The 24,218-nt window shown below is 46.1% G+C and overlaps 1 protein-coding gene across 1 annotated transcript in view; it reads left to right on the forward strand.

Moving 5' to 3' along the window:
- Window positions 1-1,149: 1,149 nt before the first annotated feature.
- Window positions 1,150-24,218, forward strand: part of scfd2 (sec1 family domain containing 2) — a 422,636-nt gene continuing 399,567 nt past the window's right edge. The window contains exons 1-2 of the mRNA XM_038791189.1: window positions 1,150-2,047; window positions 17,914-18,082. Of these exons, the coding sequence (XP_038647117.1) occupies window positions 1,228-2,047; window positions 17,914-18,082 (989 nt within the window). The 5' untranslated portion in view covers window positions 1,150-1,227. The remainder of the gene's footprint in view (window positions 2,048-17,913; window positions 18,083-24,218) is intronic.

The raw sequence follows: 24,218 nt of genomic DNA on the forward strand, positions 1-24,218 counted from the left end.
TCCTGGAGGTCACCATCACGAACAGTCTGTCCTGGCCACTCGGGTTGATGCAACTTCAAGAATGTCCAACAACGTCTCTACTTCCTACGGAAGCTAAAGAAATTTTGCATGTTTGCATCGACTCTCTCAAACGTCTACAGATGTGCCATAGAGAACATCCTATCCGGCTGCATCACAGCCTGGTATGGCAACTGCTAAGCCCAAGATCGCAAGAAACTGCAGAGTGTGGTGAAAGCCCAATGCATCACACAAGCTTGCCACCCCCACATTGATTCTGTCTACACCTCCCACTGCCTCAGGAAGGCAGACAGCATTATCAGAGAGACCCCTCCCACCCAGACATTGCCTTCTTCCAGACCCTTCCATCAGACAGAAGGTACAGAAGTCTGAAGACCCGCACATCCAGACATAGGAATAGCTTCTTCCCCACAGCCACAAGACTCCTCAACGACTCCTCCTCGGACTGATCTGTTCTCTGCGAGAAGACTATTCATGATGCCCTATGCTGCTCTTGCTCATGTTTTTGCTTTGTTTGGCCCCTTGTTCCGCACTGTAACCAATCAGTTTGTCGATGTACCATTTCTCAATGTTCTCTGTTGATTATTCCTTTGTCTGCTATGTACGTACTGTGTACGTTCTCTCAGCCGCAGAAAAATACTTTTCACTGTACTTTGGTACATGTGACAATCAATCAAATCAAGAAAATCAGTCGCACAAGGGTGGCACAGTAGCACAGTGGTTAGCACTGTTGCTTCAGAACGCCAGGGACCCGGGTTCAATTCCTGGCTTGGGTCACTGTCTGTGCGGAGTCTGCACGTTCTCCCTGTGTCTGCGTGGGTATCCTCCGGGTGCTCCGGTTTGCTCCCACAAGCCCCGAAAGATGTGCTGTTCGGTAATTTGGACATTCTGGATTCACCCTCAGTGTACCTGAACAGGCGCCGGAATATGGCGATTCTGGGCTTTTCACAGTAACGTCATTGCAGTGTTAATGTAAGCCTACTTGTGACAATAAAGATTATTAATTTTATCAATATTTACAGACTGCAACTGCATTAGGTCTGCATTGCACTCAAAGTACACATGCGCACTACAAATCATGAATCCCAGGAATGTCAAATCGTCATCACCTTGCGTCCAATTCTGTGCCACGTCATCTTTAAGGGACCGGCGTGTGGAAAATTTCTTGTTGTGACCATAGAGACGGGAGGGCAGCTTTATTGAGACAGTATGAATGATGGAGCGGGTCTGGGCCTGACTGGCCTCGCTCACCACACCTGGGAGAAAATATGCACCAAGGTGAAGAGGGCCGTGGTGTTCATGGACGCGGCGTGCGCCGGGAACTTGCACTGGGCGGGCGGGATTGACAGGCTGCTCCAGGCTGGGGCCCTGAACGTCAAAGAGTTCAGCAGCTTTGAAGCGGGGGCCCCGGGGCAGGTCAAAGCGGTATTTGTGGTGAGCACTTTGCTGAAGGGCAATACAGCCGACGTGATTCGCGACATTGTGAGCCTCAGCTCCTTCCAGTACTGTGTGGTGATCACCGCTGTCAGCCACGCTGTCCATCTATTTGCCAATAATATGATGACCGAACTGGAGCAGGAACTGGTCTTCGAGGAGTTCGGGGAGCTGTTGTGCCAGTGGATGGGCAACATGAATTATACCGGCGAGGTTATCCACCTACCCATACTAATCGCGCCCCTCGCTCCCCACCTTTTTGTCACCACAGCGTATTCGTCATTGTTTTCGTTTGTGCCTGAGGATCTGAAACGACTCAACAGCCCAAGACCTGACAAGAAGAAGTTCGGCAGCCTGAACGATGTTGATTTCCAGTCTTTGCCCTTTGAACTTCAAATACAGATCAGGTCACTGGTTTCATCCTTGAATTCTATGTTTGAAGTTCTGCAGCTCAAAGAAGAATGTTTTGCAGTTGGACCTACTGGCAGAATAATTGCAGGAGAGCTTGCTAATTATCCACAGTCAAAACACAGAAGAAAAACTGCTCAACATAAAGCATCTATCATCTTTATAGATCGCACACTTGATCTCTCAGGTACAATAGCAATTCATTCCTCTACAAGTACACTTCTGTCGTTCCGCCACATTTCAGGTTGTGTTGCAATACACTCTTTGCAATCCTGAATTTATGCCTACTGTTACTGGTTGTCATCGACTTTTTAAAATTGAATATCCATACAATACTGAAGTCAGGAGTATCAATAAGTATTGTAATTCTGGAAGAAATAGTTAAACTTTTTTTAGGGGAAATCTGAGTTGCCTTTTCTTCCATTATTCTGCACTATTTCCCATATTCAATATTATGATATCCCAATGTAATTAGCTCCTGTTATGATTTATTTTTACCATAACAGCTTTGGACATTGATTATTGTTCTTGCTAAGCCATAAGTAGTCATGGTAAATGTTGTAGCATTGCTTGCTCCTGTACACCTACTCAATATTGTTAGAAGATATCCAGATGCCCAAATAGTTCAGTCTACCATCATCTTTGTTTAGATGCAGTGTTTCCATAGAATAGAATCCCTACAGTGCAGAAGGAGGCCATTCGACCCATCAAGTCTGCACGGACCCTCTGAAACAGCACCCTACTAAGGCCAATCCACCGAACCTGCACATCTTTGGACTGTGAGAGGAAACTGGAGCTCCCAAAGGAAACCCACGCAGATACGGGGAGAATGTGCAAACTCTGTACAGTCACTAGAGGTCGGAATCGAACCCGAGGCTCTGCCGCTGTGAGGCAACAGTGCTAACCACCATGCCGGCATAACCAATGTGCCACCGAGGCACTGTGCTTCTTTTGAGACAAAGAGACGATGTGTCCCCTTTTACCACAATCCTTGTATTTTGCATCTTTACTCCAGCAATCAGTTGCCGTGTGCCCAATTTTTGCATATCGATGGCAATTTCAAACCTGTCTCTTTTCGGGTCCCAGCCGACCTTTCCTGGATTTCAGTGCTCCAGCTTAATTGTTGCACTTCCTCAGCTGCTAGTTTCATTAAGGTTGTAACTTCTAATGCCTTTAGGTCTAATTTGCTTTCTGTTAGCAGCCTTTTCTGGATAGCTTTGCTTATTTAAAAAAAATGTCTTTATTCCAAACATGTGTAATAAAACAGCAAGATATACAAACATACTTCACAAACTCTCAGTCCACAGTTTGTACAATTTTTCCACTTTATACCCCCTCCCCATGACTAACAGTTCCTCAAACATTGTTATGAACAATCCCCATTGTGTCTGCAAGCCCTCCAGTGACCCCCTCAACGCAAACTTAATCTTTTCCAACTGGAGACAGTCATACAAGTCCCCCAGCCAGCCTGCCACCCCCAGAGACGTATCCAACCTCCAATTCAGCAAGATCCTTCGCTGGCCAATTAGAGAGGCGAAGCCCACAGCATCGGACCCCTTCCCCTCCAGCACTTCCGTTATCCCAAAGATTGGTTCCGGCCTGATCTCCAACCTCACAATCTTAGATAGCATCCCAAACACTACTTCCCAGTAACACTCCAGCTTCTCATGACCCAAAAACATGTGTGCATGACTCGCTTGCCCCACCCACACTTCTTTTTTAAAAAAGACATTCAGTGTACCCAGTTATTTATTTATTTTTTCATTTAAGGGGCAAGTTAGCGTAGCCAATCGACCTAACCTGCACATCTTTGGGTTGTGGGGGTGAAACCCACGCAGACATGGGGAGAATGTGCAAGCTCCACACGGACAGTGACACAGGGCAGGGATTTAAACCTGGGTCCCTAGCCCTGCAGTCCCAGTGCTAATCACTGCGCCACATCCCGCCCTCCTGCCCACACTTCTCACACTTGGAAGCCACCCCTTGGAAGAACCCACTCACCCTCGCCCGGGTCATATGCACACTTTGTACTACCTTAAACTGGATCGGGCAGCACGGTAGCATGGTGGTTAGCATAAATGCTTCACAGCTCCAGGGTCCCAGGTTCGATTCCCGGCTGGGTCACTGTCTGTGCGGTGTCTGCATGTTCTCCCCGTGTGTGCGTGGGTTTCCTCCGGGTGCTCCGGTTTCCTCCCACAGTCCAAAGATGTGCGGGTTAGGTGGATTGGCCATGCTAAATTGCCCGTAGTGTCCTAAAAAGTAAGGTTAAGGGGGGGGTTGTTGGGTTACGGGTATAGGGTGGATACATGGGTTTGAGTAGGGTGATCATTGCTCGGCACAACATCGAGGGCCGAAGGGCCTGTTCTGTGCTGTACTGTTCTATGTTCTATGTTCAAGCTCATCCTCATGCAGGAGGAGGTTGAATTCACCCCGCGCATCGCTTCACATCACAGTTCCCAGCCCATTTCCCTCTTCCAAGTCCTTCTCCCATTTGTTCTCGATCCCCACCCTCCCCTGAACTCATTCAGGAGCAGCAGTTGCTCCAGTAATGCGTTTTCTGGCAACCTGGGAAATGCTCTCCACTGTATATGTCTAAATTCACTCCCCATTCAGAAATTCAAATCTCAACTGAAATTCCAACCTCACCCGCAACTCATCCAGACCTGTAAACTTCCCTTCGAAGTACAAGTCCCTCACCCTCTCGAACACCACTTCCCTCCACTTTCCATAAATCCCATCCATCTCCCCCGGCTTAAACCTATGATTCCCACACAGTGGTGACATTTTAAAATACATTTAGAGACCCAATTAATTTTTTTCAAATAAGGGGCAATTTAGCATAGCCAATCCACCTAGCCTGCACATCTTTGGGATGTGGGGGTGAGACCCACGCAAACATGGAGAGGATGTGCGAACTCCACATGGACAGTGACCTGGGGCCGGGATTGAACCCGGTGCTGAAAACTGTGAGGCAGTATGGTAGCCGCCGTGTAACCACACCACACGATGGTGTCAATACCGACATCCCTTCCAACTTAGTGTCTCCTCAGCTGATTCCACACCCTGACCAGCGACAGTACCACCAGACTCCCTTTATACTTCCCTGGAGCTAGTGGCAGCGGAGCAGTCACCATAGCACTCAGTTTGGAACCCCTACAGGACGCCTTCTCCAACCTGACCCACTCGCACGGCCTCACCACCCACCCCCTCCACCATCACATCGCTCCTGCACATTCACTGCCCAATAGTAATGCAGCAGGTTCGGGAGCGCCAACTCCCCTTTCTATCTATGCCTCTTTAACAGAATCCTCTTCATCCGTGGCACCTTCCCTGCCTATATGAACACTGAAATCACTTTCTCCAACTTCCAGAAGAAGGTCTTGGGGAGAATGATGTAAGGGTCTGGAAAACAAATGGGAACCTTGGCAGCACATTCGTCTTTACCACTTGCACCCTTCCGGCCAGTGTCCGGTGTAATATATCCCATCTCTTAAAATCCTCCCTAAACTCTTCCAGCAACGTTGTCAAATTCCACCTGTGCATTGTAGCCCATTCCCTCATCATCTGAATCCCCAAATACCTGAACTTTTCCCCAGCTACCTTAAATGGCAACACCTCTAAGTTGGCCACCCTGCCCCGCCACATTCACCAGAAACACCTCACTCTTCCCAACATTTAACTTATACCCAGAAAAGGCCCCAAACCTCTCCAATATTCCTATGGTCTTACCTGTACTCTCCAGCGGGTCCGACATAAACAAGTCATCCGCATACAACGACACCCGGAGCTCCCTGCTCCCACTGCACAGATCCCCTAAGGGCATCGCTTAGGGCTCTATTGTCAAAGGCGACAGCAGACACCCTGTCTCATTCCCCAACGCAGTCCAAAACTCTATGAACTCATCTATTTGCATGTACACTTGCCACCGGGACTACGTACAACAGACGCACCCACACCACAAACTTCTGGCCAAACCCAAACCTACCCAAAATTTCAAATAAATATCTGCGCGCCACCCGATCAAAATCCTTCTCTGCATCCATAGAAACAATAACACTTAGCCCCCTGACATCATAACTGCATTTAACAGCCTCCTAATGTTGCTGGAGAGCTGCTCGCATTTATAAAATCAGTTTGATCTTCAGCGACCACCCCTCCATCCTCCCCACCAACGATTTAGCCAGCACTTTGCCGTCTGTATACAACAAGGAAATGGCCCATATGACCCACACTCCAAAAGATCTTTCCCCTTCTTCGGGATTAACGTGATCGATGCCTGCGTCAATGGCTCGGGCAACACTCCTTCTCGAATGCCTCACTGAACATCCCCAACAAATGCGGTGCCAACTCTGCCACAAATGCTCTTCCAGGAAGTCGTCCAGTCCTGGAGCCTTCCACCACTTCATCTCCCTAATGTTGTCACCTCCCTTTACCCCAGCAGCTCCTCCAATGCCTGCCTCCTCTCTTCCTCCAACTCGGAAACTCCAACCCATCCTAAAACCATCCCATATCCCCTACCACCCCACCCAGTACAGCTTCTCATCGTACTCCCTAAACACCTCTGAAGTTCCACTTTAAACTCTTACCGGAGGATTACACCTCCACTCCCCTCTACCATTGCCATCATCACCCACCAGTTCTACGTCCTTTTAGTACCACTCTATATCGGGCCCATCCAAGATGGCCCCCTCTGTGCTCATGATCACACACAATCTCCAACTCTGCCACGTCACAATCCCCCCCCCCCCCTCCCCCAAACCACCACCGAAAACCTGGCTGTCTCTCGTAGCCTCCTTCCCCACCTCGCCTCCATTCACCAGCATTACCTATCAGCGTGGCATCACTCGCTTGAAGCCCTCCCCGCACACCCGTCTGCCCCACCCCCCACCAGTCCCTCCTTAGCCTGTGCAAACGGCCCCATTACCCATCTGCATACCCCCAGCCGGCTTTCAGCAGTTGTGGCGGATTGAAGTTGGGCAAAGTTACCTAGGAGAAAGTAAGTGGTCTTAATGATGGTGCGAATATGTAGTTGAAAGTTTATCTCTGGGTCAAATAGGACTCCGAGGTTGCAAGCGATTTAGAATCATAGAATAGTTACTGCATAGAGGAAGCCATTCAGCCCATCATGTCTGTGCTGTCTTTCTGCAAGAACAACTCTCATAGCCCCACTTCCTCCACCTTTTTTCCCCATTGCTCTGCAATTTGATTTCTTCAGATAATTATCCAATTCTCTTTTGAATGCCTGGATGTAATTAGCGTTGACCACAATCTAACGCAGAGTATATCCAGATCCTAGCCTCATGACCCCATTGTTTCTTTTGCCAGTCACCTTAATTTGGTGTTCTCTTATTCTCATCCCTTCTGCCAACAGGAACTATTTTTCCTTATTTACTCTGCTTAAACACCTTGTACACTTGGCATAGAGAGGGATAAATTCAAAGGTGATGGAGTGGAATTTGTGGCGCATACCAAAGACAATGTCTTTGGTCTTCCCTCAGTATTCAATTGGAGGAAATTTCTGCTCATCAGTACTGTTCGATACGCGGCCTGACTAAGGGGTTATGATGTGGAGATGCCGACGTTCGACTGGGGTGAGCACAGTAAGAAGTCTTGCTTTCACCTGAGGAAGGAGCAGTGCTCTGACAGCTAGTGATTTGAAACAAACCTGTTGGACTTTAACCTGGTGTTGTAAGACTTCTTACTGACTAAGGGTTTGAGAGAGGTGGTGGTGAGGTAAAGCTGGGAGTTGTCAGCGTACATGTGGAAATTGATCTTGTGTTTTCCAGTGATGTCGCTGAGGGGCAGCATGTAGTTGAGAAATAAGCAAGGATGAAGGATCGATTCTTGGGGTTCACAAGTGGTAATTCTGGATTTGGGAAGAGAAGCCATGGATGTTGATTTTTCATATTGTGATGACAGAGATAATAATGGATCGAGGTGTTTGCAGTCCCACCCAGCTGGACAATGATTGTGAAGTATTGGGAGGAGGATGATGTGATCAAATATGCTGATGCCGAAGAGAGGTTGAGAAGGATAAGGGGGACACTTTGCCTTTATCACTCTCACCTAGGCTGCCACTTTGTGCCATTTTGATACTGTGGCAGAGGTGGAAGTCTGATTGGAGGGATTCAGTTGTGGTAATCTGGAAAGATGGGCATGAACTTTGCACATTCTCCCCATGTTTGCGTGGGTTTCATCCCCACAACCCAAAGATGTGCAGGGTAGGTGGATTGGCCACGCTAAATTGCCCCTTAATTGTAAAAAATTAATTGGGTACTCTTAAATTTTTAAAAATAAAAAACAAAAAAACTTTCCACCTGACAACACTTTCTTTTTTTAAAAAAAATAATTTTTATTGGAATTTTTTGAAAAATATATAGCAACAGAACAATAATAATAATAACAATAATAAACACCCCCCAGCACCCGTAACAACGCATGGAACAAACCCCCCCCCCACCCCCCCAAACCCAATAAACAACAAAATAAATTAACAATAAGCAAATTAACTTAAACAGTACCCCCCTGAGACCCCACCCCCCCGGGTTGCTGCTGCTGCTGACCTAGTTCCTTATCGTTGAGCCAGAAAGTCGAGGAAAGGCTGCCACCTCCTAAAGAACCTCTGTACCGACCCCCTCAGGGCGAATTTGACCCCCTCCAGCTTAATGAATCCCGCCATGTCATTGATCCAGGTCACCACGCTCGGTGGTCTTGCATCTTTCCATTGCAGCAAGATCCTCTGCCGGGCTACTAGGGACGCAAAGGCCAAAACATCGGCCTCTTTCGCCTCCTGCACTCCCGGCTCCACCCCAACCCCAAATATCGCGAGTCCCCAGCCTGGCTTGACCCTGGACCCTACCACCCTCGACACCATCCTCGCCACCCCCTGCCAGAATTCCCCCAGTGCCGGGCATGCCCAAAACATATGGGCATGGTTCACTGGGCTCCCCGAACACCTAATACACCTGTCCTCACCCCCAAAAAACTTGCTCATCCTCGTCCCGGACATATGAGCCCTGTGCAGTACCTTGAACTGCTGACAACACTTTCAAAGACATTGGAGAGGCAAGGGAGGTTAGAGATGGAATGGTAGTTTGCAAGGATGGTGTAGTTGAGGATTGTTTGTATTTTATTTTGAGGAGAGGTATAATGATGACATCATGTTCAAAGCAAAAAAGGACATAACCCGAAGAGAGGGAATCATTAATAATGTCAACTAACATGGGAGCTGGAAAGAGATTGACAAAGGTGAGGAAATAGATAAAGATGCAAGTTCAGGGCTAAGGCAAGGAGGAGTGTTAAGTTCAGTCTGCCGAGCCAGGGGAAGGGAGGGAATTGGACGAGGCAGCTGAAAGGATGTTCAAGAAATCCATGAGTTCTTCACACAATGTTGGAGATGAGGGGACAAGGGAGAGGTATTTAAGAAGATGGTTTGAAATAGTGAAATGAAGCCAGGGTTTACTTTTCCATTCCCGGATGATCCTGGAATTGTGATCATTTTTCTGCAGATGAGAACAGAATCTGATGGTGCTTTGTCGCCCAGCCAGATCTGATGGCGAATAACTAAACCAGATGTGTGCCATATCCCCTCAAGTGTGTGTCCTTTGGACTTCTGGTTGCGGCTATGCCTAGGTAGGTTGCACGGTCGGCAGCTCCCGTCGATTATGGACTTTTGGGCCCTTTTACGAAGCTCCAGCGGCACTTGGACGACGATACCTGCAGATTTGGATTTGGCGAGGAATTTATAGGGTGGGTTAAATTGCTGTATCAGGACCCTGTAGCGAGTGTGTTGATGAACCGGCTGCGGTCGGAGTACTTTAGGCTACATCGAGGAACGAGGCAGGGGTGCCCCCTGTCCCCCCTGCTGTTTGCCCTGGCAATTGAGCCGCTGGCCATGGCGCTGAGGGAGTCTAGTAACTGGAGAGGGCTGATTCGGGGGGGGGAGGAGCATCGGGTTTCACAGTATGCGGATGACCTGCTCCTGTACATTTCATATCCGGTGGAGGGGATGGGGGAGGTCATGCAGATCCTTAAAGCTTTTGGGGACTTTTCAGGATATAAGTTGAATGTCGGGAAAAGCGAGCTTTTCGTGATACATGCGAGCTTTTCGTGATACATGCGAGGGACCAGGAAAAGAGACTGGGAGAGCTACCACTTAAGATGGTGGAGAGGAGCTTTCGCTATTTGGTGGCTAAGAGTTGGGATGCCTTGCACAAGCTCAATCTAGCGTGGCGGGTGGATCAGATGGAGGAGGACTTTAAGAGGTGGGACATGCTGCCGCTTTCCCTGGCGGGCAGGGTGCAATCCGTGAAGATGACGGTCCTCCCCACGTTCTTGTTCGTCTTCCAGTGCCTCCCCATCCTCATCCCCAAGTCCTTCTTCAGGCGGGTGAACAGGATTATTACGGGATTTGTGTGGGCAAACAAGACGCCATGTGTGAAAAGACACCGCTGCAGCTCCCGCTGACGTGCCCGGTGGTGATGGCGACATTGAGGATCTGGGGTCAGTGGAGATGGCACAGGGGGAGGTCGGGGCCTCAGTTTGGACCCTGATGTGGAACAATCACAGGTTCGTTCCAGGTAGAATAGACGGTGGGTTCCTAAGCTGGCACAGAGCGGGTATCAAAAGGATGGGGGACTTGTTTATTGACGGGACTTTGCTAGCCTGAGAGCGCTGGAAGAGAAATTTGGGTTGCCCCAGGGAATACCTTTAGGTATCTGCAGGTCTGGCTTTCGTGAGGAAGCAGGTGGGGGAATTTCTGCTGCTACCGGCCCGGAGGATACAGGACAGGGTGGTCTCGGGCATGTGGGTAGGGGACGGAAAGGTATCGGACATATACCAGGTGCTGCAGGAGGCAGAGGAGGCCTCGGTGGAAGAGCTGAAGGGCAAGTGGGAGGAGGTGTTAGGTGAGGTGCTGGATGAGGGCCTGTGTGCACCGGGCGCATATGACAGTAGCGAGAATGAGCAAGTTCTTTGGGGTGGAGGACAGGTGTGTGAGGTGTTCAGGGAGCCCAGCAAAGCATGTCCATATGTTTTGGGCATGCCTGGCACTTACAGAATTTTGGAGAGGCTTTGCAAAGACTATGTCTGAGGTCTTGGACACTCTGGTAAAGCCGAGCTGGGGGATAGCGATATTTGGGGTGTCAGAAGATCCGGGAATGCAGGAGTCGAAAGAGGCCGGAGTGTTCGCCTTTGCCTCCTTGGTAGCCTGGAGACGGCTCTTGTTAATGTGGAGGGACGTGAAACCCCCAAGTGTGGAGACTTGGGTCAGTGACATGGCTTGGTTTCTACGTTTGGAAAGGATAACGTTTGCCTTACGAGGGTCCTTGCAGGGGTTCTTCAGGCGGTGGCAACCGTTCCTTGACTTTCTCGCGGAACGTTAAGTGAAGGTCAGCAGCACGAGCAAACCGGGGGGGGGGGGGGGGGGGGGGTGGAAATGGGTGGTGGATTGAAGGGCAGATACCCCATCTTGCTTTGTTAAGTTATTAATTCGTTTTTCATTATTATTAATATTATGTTTTTTGTTGTTTTCTTTCTGTAATGGTTTGTAAAATATTTTGAATAGAAACAAATTTTTAAAAAATGTGTGTCCCTTGGATTTAAGGGTTGCAGCATGCGGGTGGGGTACAGCCAGGGTGTGAGGAAGTAATTTTAACGGAGCATATGTAGGGCATCAAAGGTGTGGTTGAACAGGTCGACAGCTGCAGAAATATTGTGGTGAATGGAGGGCCAAAGATTAGATATTTGGGATTTTGAGAGTGCAGTTGTATTAAGAATTGGGGAAAATTTAAGATTAAAAGATGAAATTGGGATAAAATGAAAAAGGGGGTTGAGGAGGGCTGCTGTCTGTCGAGATTTTGATATGTGAATTAGCATATTGGTGCAAAAAGCAAGTGTTTACCAATGTGACAAGAGGAAAACAATGGGTACAGAAGAGGTAACTACAAAGGAAATTGACATGTATATGCTAAAAGTCAGATCCACAGAGTGGGTAACATCAAAGGGAAAGCATGATATATCCATAGCACAATAATGATATATCCATAGCACAATAATGATATATCCATAGCACAATAATGATATATCCATAGCACAATAATGATGTATCCATGGCACAATAACTGGAGAAAGGGGCACAGTCACAGCTACCATCACAGCCACACCCAGCTGCAGAAACAGTCTCCCGAAAACAAGTTATTGCAAAAAGGGCAGCCGGTTACGATCCAAAACTCAAACTGAGAAACTTTCGCCGTCGCTTTAACTGAGGACAATTTTCCCAAATGTGGAAAATAATCTGTGCTTAGTAATTATCTGCTGGATTTAGCTCATAGAGTTATATAATATTGGATGTTGTTTGGGAACAATGGGGCATCGCCAAGTTCAGGTTGTTGGAAACCCAAGAGTAACTTCATGAAATGCTGTGTGTGTATAGCCATCAGTGTAATTAAGTGTTGTAGTGTATTATACTCCTCCTTGCCAAGGCTCAGCCTGACGCAACTAAAAGTGGTACATAGAGCCCACTTAACAAGAAACTGTATGAGTAGGTTCTTCCCGGAGGTGGAGGACAGATGTGAAAGGTGCCAAAGAGGCCCGGCCAACCACGCCCACATGTTCTGGTCTTGCCCCAGACTTGTGGAGTACTGGACAGCCTTCTTCGAGGCTATGTCCAAAGTGGTGGGGGTGAAGGTGGAGCCATGCCCGATAGTGGCGGTCTTCGGGGTTTCAGACCAGCCAGATCTATTCCTGGGGAGGAGGGCGGACGCCCTTGCCTTTGCCTCCCTGATCGCCCGCCGTAGAATCCTGTTTGGCTGGCGGCCAGCAGCACCGCCCAGAGCTGCAGACTGGCTGTCCGACCTCTCGGAATCTCTCCAAATGGAGAAAATCAAATTCGCCATCCGAGGGTTGGACGACGGCTTCCACAGAACGTGGGAGCCATTCATGCAATTGTTCCGGGACCTGTTTGTGGCCAACGTACAAGAGGAAGAATAGTCGGGTGGCCAAGAATCAGGGGAAAATGGACGGGAATCGGGGGAAGGTAGCCGGGGGGGGGGGGGGGGGGAGGGCTACGGGTTCGTTATGGGGGTTTGATGGCTAGCTAAGGCCCAAAACTAAACTGTAAATAAATGCCAATAAACATGTGCCTCGGCCATATTGGGGAATGTAAAATACGTATGCCGGCTAAAGGGGGCGGCCACAGTTGTTATTATGAAGATGGTTACCTGTAAATATACATGTTAATTTTTGCGTATTTTTTCTTTTCTTTTTTTTCTTTTTCTCTCTCTAATAATTTGTAATTTGTTGGATATAAAATATGAAAACTCAATAAAAAACATTTATAAAAAAATACTCCTCCTTGCCATTTTTCTTCTGTTAAGTTAATAAATATGCTTTATTAATTGATCAAGAGATAACTGGACTATTCCTCCTTGAGTCCCAAACCTTTTCTCACCGTATACCAAATTGAAAATGTACACCACTAAGAACCAGTGTTCCAAGTTACCTTCTAGATTTTGGGAAAGCCTTTCATTTAACGTCAAAGTGATCAGAGGTAGCCATTTCCGATATTGACTCTAAGGGAGTGGTGAGACCAGGTGACATTGCAAGATTAGATAGGTTACCTTGGGGAGTTTACATGGGTAAAATTAAAGGAGGATAAAAGGGCAATGAGTTGTGATGGAGGTTGAAATCACCTGGGAGGAGAAGTTGCTCGGTGCAGAGGCTGAGGGAGGAAACCATGAGTGAAGACAGCTCATCGAGAAATTGGTATGGTACTTGGATAGGTAGTAGAGAAAAAGGCTTTTGGATGAGAGGTAGAACAATACGAGATTCTCAAAAGGACCACACCTCCAGTTTTTTTAAGCCAGCTAAAATAAAATGCTTCCAATTAGGGAAACATCACAAAGGGTGAGGGATTACATGTCTAAACTTTGTTACTTATGCTCTTATAGGATGCTTTTTTGAGGACAGTATTTGCAGAGATTGAATATCTTGCTTTTAATCGGGGTAAATAATGCATGATCAGTACTGCACTGTCTATGAGGGTATAACTTTTGAAAGGAAACTGGATCAACATTTAGCAAGGAAACAATTTTGGTTGCACAGTGGTTAGCAGTGCTGCCTCAGCACCAGGGACTTGGGTTTGATTCCGACCTTGGATGACTGTGTGGAGTTTGCACCTTCTCCCCGTGTCTCTGTGAGTTCCCTCCGGGTGCTCCGGTTTCCTCCCACGTTTGTAGATGTACAGGTTAGGTAGATTAGCCATGCTAAATTGCCCCTTTGTGTCCAAAGATTAGGTGGGATTATGGAATAGGGCAGGGGAGTGGGTTTAGGGAGGGTTCTCTTTCGGAGGGTCGTTGCAGACTCAATGGGTCGTATGACCTCTGCACTGCAGGGATTCTGTGACGACAGGAAAAGGACAAGGGTGTCGGAGTAAATGGATCCCACGCTCGAAGAGCTGGTACGAGACCTTTGGGCTGAATTGGTGCTTTCTTCAAATTCCAGAAAGATAGCACGGTGGTTAGCACTGTTGTTTCATAGCGCCAGGGTCCCATGTTCTATTCCTGGCTTGGGTCACTGTCTGTGCAGAGTCTGCACGTTCTCCCTGCGTTTGTGTGGGTTTCCTCCGGGTGCTCCGGTTTCCTCCCACAAGTACTGAAAGACGTGCTGTTAGGTGAATTAGACATTCTGAATTCTTCCTCGGTGTACCCGAACAGGCGCCGGAATGTGGTGACTCGGGAATTTTCACAGTGACTTCATTGCAGTGTTAGTGTAAGCCTACTTGTGACAATAAAGATTATTATTATTATATAGCAACAAAGTGTTTTAAACAGTGCTTAGAGTTGCATTCTGAGACCCATGCCAATCTTGACATACTTTTCAGGATCCCTTGTTCCAAATAATCCAGAAAAGCAACTCAAATAAAAGCATCTTAACATTCCTATTTCAATGGCCACTGTATTACTTCCACAGATATTTATTTACTGTCCAAGTTTCTGAGACTTGCAGGAAAGTGGATAGAATGTCACATCTTATGAGTTTTTCCTTGTTACAAGCTTGAGTTTTCTTGTTATTAACACATTCTTCATCTCACAAAATTACTTTTAGCTGTTTCTATTCTTCTTACTTTGGCATCTTCTGTTATCTTCTCTACCATCTTCTGTTATCATTTGACTAAACTTGCCTATTTGTTCCAGTGTGGTATCATCCACTTCAATCTTCACTCTGGTTTCTTCGAATGTATGTTTTCTAACTATCATTGTTTATTTTTTCTTTTTGGTGACATAGTCGATCCCTAAACTTCAAGATTTTACTTGATCAATGGATAAAAGCAAATTATTGTGGATGCTTGATCAATGATATTTTGTGGTTACAGAAATCCTGAATTTAACATAACTGCTTCATATTCCGGGCGGCACTGTCCTTTGCACTGCTGCCTCACAGCATCAGGGACCCAGGTTCAATTCCAGCCTTGGGTGACTATGTGGATTTTGTCCCTGTCTGCATGGTTCCGGTTTCCTCCCATTGTCCAAAGATGTGTAGGTTCGGTCGATTAGCCATGCTGAATTTCCCCTTAGTGTCCAAATATTTAAGTGGGGGTGGGCCTAGGTAAGGTGCTCCTTTGGAGTCGGTGCAGACTCGATGGGCTGGATAGCCTCATTCTGCACTGTAGGGATTCTATAATTCTATGATCACTCTTTGCGCGTCATAATTCTCAACTCAAGTTCATATTTGCATGTGCTTTAACCTGTCTACATTTTGCAATTTAGTATCCAGCCTAGATTAGTTCTGTTGTTGCAATTGTATAGGGCATTGGTGAGACCACATCTGGAGTGTTGTCGAGTTTTGGTCTCCTTCTTTGAGGAAGGATGTGGTGGCATTGGAGGCAGTTCAGAGGAGGTTCATCAGATTGATTCCAGGGATGAAAGGGTTGACATATGAGGAGAGATTAAACAGTTAGGGCTTATACTTGCCGGAGTTCAGGATGAGAGGGGATCTGATCGAGGTATATAAAATATTAAAAAGGATTGATAAAGTAAACATAGATCAAATGTCTCTCCTTGTGGGGCAATCTAGAACGAGAGGTCACAGATATAGGTTGAGAGGCGGTAGATTTAAAACTGAGATAAGGAGGAACTACTTCTCTGAGGGGGGTGAATTTGGATCATGCTGCCCCATTGTTGGGGGAGTCTGTATCATTAAATGGTTTCAAGAAGGAGATAGATATATTTTTGATTAAAAATGGATGGTAGGGATAAGGGGAATAGGCAGGGAGGTGGATTTGAGACTCAGCAGATCAGGCAGCATCTATGGACTGAGAAACAGGTTGATTTTTTTGCAGTCGTGATACAGTCTGAACTGCTGAGTATTTCCAGTATTTTCTAATGTGATTTTAGATTTCCAGTATTTGCTGTTTACTTTTGCTTTTCTTTCTAACTCTGTTTTCTCCAATGGAAATCTTGTTCTTGGACGTCGGTGTATGTAAATTGTGAGCATGATGTTTATGGACAACATCTCGAACCAGTCAGACACATACCAACAACGTATTAGATGCAGAAAGAAGCGGGTATTTGCTTACTTGAGCAAAGTAATTATGCTTGTGAAAATAAGTGCCAATTCTAATCTTGCATTAGTTGAAATCTGTTTCAGTTTTATTGACGTGTTCTAATTTTTTTCTATGTGCCTATTTAAAAACCCTGAGATAACAATAGAATTTAATACTTTCTTGATTTCTGTCCAGCACATCTGAGTTAAACAGTTGATGACAATACCATTTCTTTGAAATGGCAATTAATTTACACTTTTTATGGATTTCTAGATTTTACTATTCATGAGTAGTTTATTGATTAAATTTTTATTCTATACTTTAAAGGAAAATGTTACTCAACTGCCAAGTGTGACCCACTTGTCCCCTCTGCATTCTTGAATAGAAATGGTGGCAAGAACACTCTCCAGTTTTTGTTCCATCTCTCCTAAGCCAGTTGTTGCATCCCAATGACCATCCTGGCTGAAATTGTCATGCAACCCAGATCAGGGATCAGTGTTGGCCTTTCCTGGTCCGTATGGTTCAGCTACCATTGAGCTAGCAAGCTTTATGCTTGACAAAATATGAATTCTTATTTTATTAATTTTCAGGATGTAGGCATTGTTAGCTAGGCTAGCATTTATTGCCCATCCCTAGCTGCCCTCCTGAAGTTGGTGGTGAGCTGCCTTTTTTGAAGTTCTGCAGTCTCTGAGGTATTAATACACCCACTGCGCTGTTGAGGAGGGAATTCCAAGTTTTTAACCCAGCAACAGTGAAGGAATGGCAATATATTTCCAAGTCAGGATGGTGGGTGGAACCTTCAGGTGGTGGTAATCCCATGTATCTGCTGCACTTGTCCTGGATAGTTGTGGTCATGGGTTTGGAAGGTGCTGCCGAAGGAACCTTGGCGAGTTTTGAGCAATGCATCTTGTAGATGGTCCACATGGCTGCCGTTGTTCGTTGGTGGTGGAGGCATAGTATGTTTGTGGAAGATGTAGCAATCAAGCAGCCTCCTTTGTCCTGGATGGTGTCGAGCTTCTTGAGTGTTGTTGGAGCTGCACTCATCCAGACAAAGAGCATTACATTACACCATTGACTTGTGCCTTGTCGGTGGTGTACAGGGTGTAAGGAGGTGAGTTACGAGTCGTAGGATTGCTGGCCTTTGACCTGCTCTGGTAGCCACAGTAATTATATGGCTAGTCCAGTTCAGTTTCTGGTCAACGGATTGGTGTTGATTGCTGGGGTTTCAGCAAAAGTAAGGCCATTGAATGTCAATGTTGTATCCCTCCCTGATAATTAGCCTGGTGCAGCATTGGAGCGTCTTAGTGGGTCTTAGAATATCACCAAGCCTTCTGAATGCACTTTTGAGATTCTTGTCCACTTCTTTTGTCTACAATATCTTTTGTAATTTCTACAATATTTGGTAGAGAATCTGTACATGAGGAAGTTTGAAGAGTTGTTCTAATACTTATCTGCCCTCAAGAAAACAGAATTGAATTTAAACATAACTAAACAACGTTTTTTTTCCACAGGTTCTGTTGCTCATCATGGTGACAGTCTAGTTGAGAAAATATTCACCATTCTACCCAGATTTCCAGGGCTCACCAATGATGTGAAGGTTAATATGGTGGACCTAACAGCTGTCCAAAATAATGAAGAAACCCAGGATATAATAGCTCCAGGATGCTTATCCCAACCAAAGTAAGTCCTTTCAAAGCAAATATGTATTGGAATGTAATGCTGCAGAAATATGTATTACATAGTTCACACCAGTATCAAAAAGTTAATACCTTTTTAAAATTGAATAGATTCAGGTTTGCAATGATATTTGATAACTGCTTCCTTGTCTAACAAAACTTGTGTATAGCTTACTGATCTATGCTATCAAATCAGCATTTACCATTGCTTCTGGTATTGCCTTTTTATTTTTGTATAGTCTAATATGCGTATGACCGAATGAACAGGGAATAGCACAATTAAAGGCTTTTGAAATATTGTAAACTGAATTTGCACCGTGTGAATATATTAATGGTTTTTAATACCTTCTGTATTCAGTTTGTTTGAAGATGAGCTATTAACATTTCTGCATTTGCCATTTGGTAGTAACCAGCAAATTCAATGTGGAATTCCCTGGTTCCTATTGGTTAGGAAACACTGGCTGTACTTTTATCCACTAAACTGCTGAAGGAGACAACAATGACATTTCTAAATGCAACTGCTTTTGCCTCCTGTTGTAATTTTTTTATCATTTTAAAATTTGCATCAGCTGATATTGATGTTAAAAGGTGTGGGTCTGGAGTCAGGTATTGGAGAAGCACACAGCCTGATTCCTTTTCAAAACCACAATTCAAATCCATCTCAGACCAATGGAATTATATTGCCAAAGTTTCTGTGAATTATGAGGTCGACACACTAGCGAAAATATTCAGGAAATGATGACCAGTCATTTCAAGTTTAGATCAATCGAGGAAGTTGGAGAAATTCAATTTGATGTTACAAACAAGAATATACTCTTTTAAAAGTAATAATGAGGGAATCTTGCAGGGAAAAAGTTACAGTACAGAAGCAAATCATCGGCCTGACTGGTGAGTGCTGATGTTGATACTTCATTATTTTACTTATTTTCCTTCTGCCTTAGTTCATTTAACACGATCTGCATATCCTTCTTTTTCTCTTGTGTACTTATCTAGCTACCCCAGGCATCTATGCAATACAAATCATCTCAACTACTCCTTGCAGTAGTAAGTTCCACTGTCTGGGTAACATTTCTCCTAAAGTGGACTTGCAATCATCGAGTAAAATCATACAATGGTTATTTTAAACATTCTTGATGCGATATGGGCTAACAATGCCAGCATTTTTGCCTATCCCTAATTGTCATTGAACGGAATGGCTTGTTTGGCCATTTTGGAAAGTTGTTAAGAGTCAACCATATTGTTGTGGGTCTGGAGTCACATGTAGGCCAAACCAGGTAAGAATGGCAGATTCCTTCTCCAAAGGACATCAATGAACCAGATGGGTTTCGAGAATAGTTAATGATAGTTTCATAGTTACCGTTGTTGAGACTAGATTTTAATTCATTAAAAAAAATTAATTGAATTTAAATTCCACTAGCTGCCGTTGTGGAATTTGAGCATGTGTACCCAGAACATTAGCCTAGGTCTCTAGGTTACTGAGCCAGTGACATTACCGTTACACTACCAACTCCTTTTACTGCACAAAAGGAGTCCATTCGACCTTCCATGTCCCTGCTGGCTCTTTGCAGGGGCAGCTCAGCTAGTTCATCTCCTCCACCCTTTTCCTGTCGGCGTGCAAACCTATTTTACGATAATTATACAATTCCTTCTGGAAAGCCAGAATTGAATTTGCCTCCACCACACTCTTAGCAGTGCAATTCAGATTTTAAAATTCTTTCATGGGATGTGGACATTGCTGGCTTGGCTCGCATTTATTGCTCATCCGTAGGCCAAACCAGGTAAGAATGGCAAATTCCTTCTCCAAAGGGCATTAGTGAACCAGATGGGTTTCTAGAATAGTTAATGATAGTTTCATAGTTACTGTTGTTGAGACTAGATTTTAATTCATATTTTTAAAATTATTGAATTTAAATTCCACCAGCTTGCGGAGGTGGTGATGAGCTGTCTTTGAACAGCTGTAGTCCATGTGGTGTAGGTACACCCACAGTGCTATTCGGAAGGAAGTTTCAGGATTTTGGCCCAGTGACAGTAAATCAAAGGTAATATATTTCCAAATCAGGATGATATATGGCTTGGAGGGTATAACTTGCAGATGGTGCTCCCATGCATCTGCTCCCTTTGTCCTTCCAGGTGGTAAAGGTCATTTGGAAGGTGTTGTTGAAGGGGCTGGTTTAGCACAGGGCTAAATTGCTGGCTTTCAAAGCAGACCAAGGCAGGCCAGCAGCACGGTTCAATTCCCGTACCAGCCTCCCCGAACAGGCGCCGGAATGTGGTGACTAGGGGCTTTTCACAGTAACTTCATTTGAAGCCTACTTGTGACAGTAAGCGATTTTCATTTTCATTTTTCATTTCATTTCAAGACCCTAGGTGAGTTTCTGCAGTGTAATTTGTAGATGGTACACATTGCTGCTTGTGTGTCAGTGGCGGAGGGAGTGAACATTTAAGGTAGTGGATGAGGTACTAATCCAGCAAACTACTTTGTCCTGAACGATGTTGAGCTGCTTGTGTTGTTGGAGCCGCACCCGTGGCAAGTGGAGAGCATTCCATCACACTCCTGACTTGTACCTTGTAGATGGCGGACAGGTTTTGGAAAGTCAGGAAGTGAAATACTTGCTGCAAAATCCCTGGCCTCTGACTTGCTGTTGTAGCCACTGTGTTTATATGGCTGGTCTAGTTCAGTTTCGGGTCAATGAAAACCTCAAGGATGTTGGTATTGGGGGATTCAGCAATGGTAATACCATTGGATAGCAAAGGGTAATAGTTCTCTCATTGGAGATGGTTGTTGCTTGGCATTGAGTGGCACGAATGTTGATGCCACTTAACAGCCCAAGCCTGAATATTGTGCAGGCCTTGCTACCTATGGACACGGACTGCTTCAGTATCTGAGGAGACTTGAATGGTGCTGAACATGCTGCTATCATCAGTGAACATTCCCTCTTCTGATTGGGGAAAGGTCATTGATTTCCTGGTACTGAAATGATTGACCCATATGCTACAACCATATTTGTTTATGCTAGCTATGACCCTAACCAAGCGAGAGTTTCCCCCCTGATTCCCATTGACTTCAGTTTTGCTCCGGCTTCTTGATGTCACACTCTATCGAATGCTGCCTGATGTCGTTGGCAGTCACTCTTGCCTCACTTCTAGATTTAAGCTCTTTTGTCCATGTTTGGATCGAGGCTGTAGAATTGGATACATTGCTCCAGTTGAGATTGAACCAGTGGACTTCAGGTGACGTCATGTGAATGCAAAATGCATGAAAGGTGGCTCCTGGCAGGGTCTTTGTTTTTGATCCCATTTACCTGTTTTTTTTTTTCAGGGATCTTTGATGTCCAAACTCATTTAATGGATTTAGAGAACTTTTTCTCGATGGAGGCATATTGAAGGCGTCGACGAAGCAGCCCAATATAAAGAAAGCCCAGGAGGGTAACCCATTGAAAGAGCTTGAATGAGGGAAGATGGCTACCGGACCATTACATTAGACACGTTGACTGTAGTGATGGCGCAGGAGCTGAAGATATTCGGCAAGCTGCTGGACAGGCAGTTTGAGTGGCAGGGCAAGGAAATAAAGGAGTAATTTAAAACCAGTGTCTTGGAGACACTGGGCCCCATTCTTAAAAAGCTAGAAAAGACCTTGAATGCTGTGAATGCACAAGGTGAAGGGTGTGGAGGAGGCCTTGCCGCAGCACGAGGAGTGTTTCGCCTCTTTGGAAACGGGGCAGCAACAAGGGCCTGAGACTGAAGGTGCAGGATCTTGAAAACTGATTGAGGCAGGCAATTGATACTGAGATGGTGAAGAGGTGTGTGGCCGTCAAGGCCAAGGCGGTGTTTTATCGTAAAGCTGTGCAATTCGGGATGATATACCCGGTGCGCCTGTGGGCCACAATTAATTCGAAATGACTCGCCGGCGGATGCATTCATCAGAGAGAGCTGGGACCGGTCTGAGGAGGACTGTTAGGGACTTTGCGGGGTGTTTCTACAGTGTCTTTCAGCCTCTTTTTGTTATGTTGTGGTGTCCTTGAAGGTTAGGGCCGTTAGAAGGGGGACGAAACATGCTCGCAGTGTTTGGGGTTGTGCATTTTGATGGGGGAGAGGGGTAGGAGGGAATTTTTTTTTAAAAAGGGGGACCCTGTGTGGGGGCAGCTTCACTGGGGGGGGGGGATTTTTAAACAGTATTGGATCCGAAGCTGTGTCATTCCAGACTGAGGTCGCTGGCCCCTTCGAGGATGGCGAGGGTGTTGGCATTCATGGAGGAGACGAGAGGTGCTGACCTGTGGCGGTTTATGCACCAGGGGCGTAAGGAGTTTTTGTTTTGTTTCCCCTGGAACACGAGGTTTACTCGAGGATCAACTTTTTTGTTATGGGTAGGGTCCTGCCCCTCCTGGGGTGAAGAATGCTGGGTATTTGGCAGTGGTTATCTCCGACCACGCGCTGCACTTGGTGGACTTGATGTTAGAGGCTGGTCTGGTGCAGTGAACCAGATGGAGGCTGGATGGAGGATATTGGCTGATATTGGATTTTGCATGAGGATGGTCACAAAGGGCCATAAAGGAGTATGTGTAATTGAATGAGAACGGGATGGTCTCATCCCCTTCTTTGTAGAAGGCATGACGGTGGTTAGGGGGGAAATGATCTCGTAGAAGGCACACACAGATAGGAGAGTCTGGAGCCAGTGGTTAGGTAGGCCAGGAAGGAGAGTCAGGAGCCAGTGGATAAGATTCTTCGAGTAGACTGGGAATATGCAAGTGATCCTACACCGGAGTAATCAGCTCGCAGGAAGAAACTGCAAATACAGTTTGACCTGATGTCCCTAGGCTGGGCATGCGCCAACTGAGGTGTTTAAACGGGGCAGTGTATGAAGATGGGGAGTAGTCTAGCTAGCTTCTGGCTCACCACTTAAGGTGATTGCCAACACAAACTAAAAAGCTAGAAAAGACCTAGCTTTGGCGTAGTGGTTAGCATTGCTGCCACACGGCACCGAGGTCTCCGGTTCGATCCTGGCTCTGGGTCACTGTCCGTGTGGAGTTTGCACATTCTCCCCGTGTTTGCGTGGGTTTTGCCTCACAACCCAAAGATGTGCAGGCTTGGGTGGATTGGCCATGCTAAATTGCCCCTGAATTGGAAGAAATTAATTGGGTACACTAAATTAAAAAAAAAAGGTGACAGGAAGCTGCTCCGGAGGATGTGCGGGTGAGGGATCTGGGGGTGGGGGTTGGTTGCCACCTCAGAAAAGGTAAATAGAGGTCTCAACTTTTATGTTGGAGCCACCAGAGGACAAGCAGGAGATGATAGACTTTCTGCAGAGTTTGGAGTTCCCACAGGTGGGGGAAAACCTTTGGGAGGAATTGGAAGCGCTGTTGGGACTGGAGGAAGTTTGAACCGCTTTAGGGAAGATGCAGACGACGAATATGCTGGGGCTGGATCGGTTCCCGGTAGAATACTATAAGATGTTTATCAGTTGGTTCCGTTGATTTTTGGGGTGTTTACTTATTCACTGGCGTGGGTTTCTCTCCTGGAGACACTGGGGCAGGCGTCAATCTCCCTCCTCCTGAAGTAGCACAAGCACCTCACAGAGCCTGATTTCACTGCTTGTCGTAGATGCAAAGCTTTTGGCTAAGGTCTTAACGTCGAGGTTGGAGCCCTGTCTCCCAGAAGTAGTGGGCAAGGATCAGACAGGCTTTGTGAAGGGCAGGAAACTGTTGGCCATTGTGAGGCGACTACTTGATGTATTTATCACCCCAATGGTGGGGCTATCATTGGAGATAATCGTCTCCCTGGATGCAGAAAAAGCATTTGGTAGAATATAGAGTTGAGTATCTTTTTTGTAGCGCTAGGGAAGTTTGGGCTGGGTCCTGGGTTTGTTTTGTGGGTGCGATTATTATACAAAGCTCCATCTGCCAGCGTAAAAACTTAAAACCACAAGTTCGGGACCGTTTATGCTGCATAGGAGGATGAGGCAAGGGTGTCTTATGTCTCCTCTCCTGTTTGTGTTGGCAATCGAGCCATTGGCTATTGCATTGAGGGCCTCAGACAAGTGGAGAGGAATTGTGAGGGGTGAGATAGAGCACAGGCTGTCCTGTATGCAGACTACTTTCTTCTGTAACTAAGGGATCCGGGTGCAGTTATGGGGACATAATATT

This window comes from Scyliorhinus canicula, chromosome 3 (assembly GCF_902713615.1).
Source record: "Scyliorhinus canicula chromosome 3, sScyCan1.1, whole genome shotgun sequence".
Lineage (NCBI taxonomy): Eukaryota > Metazoa > Chordata > Chondrichthyes > Carcharhiniformes > Scyliorhinidae > Scyliorhinus > Scyliorhinus canicula.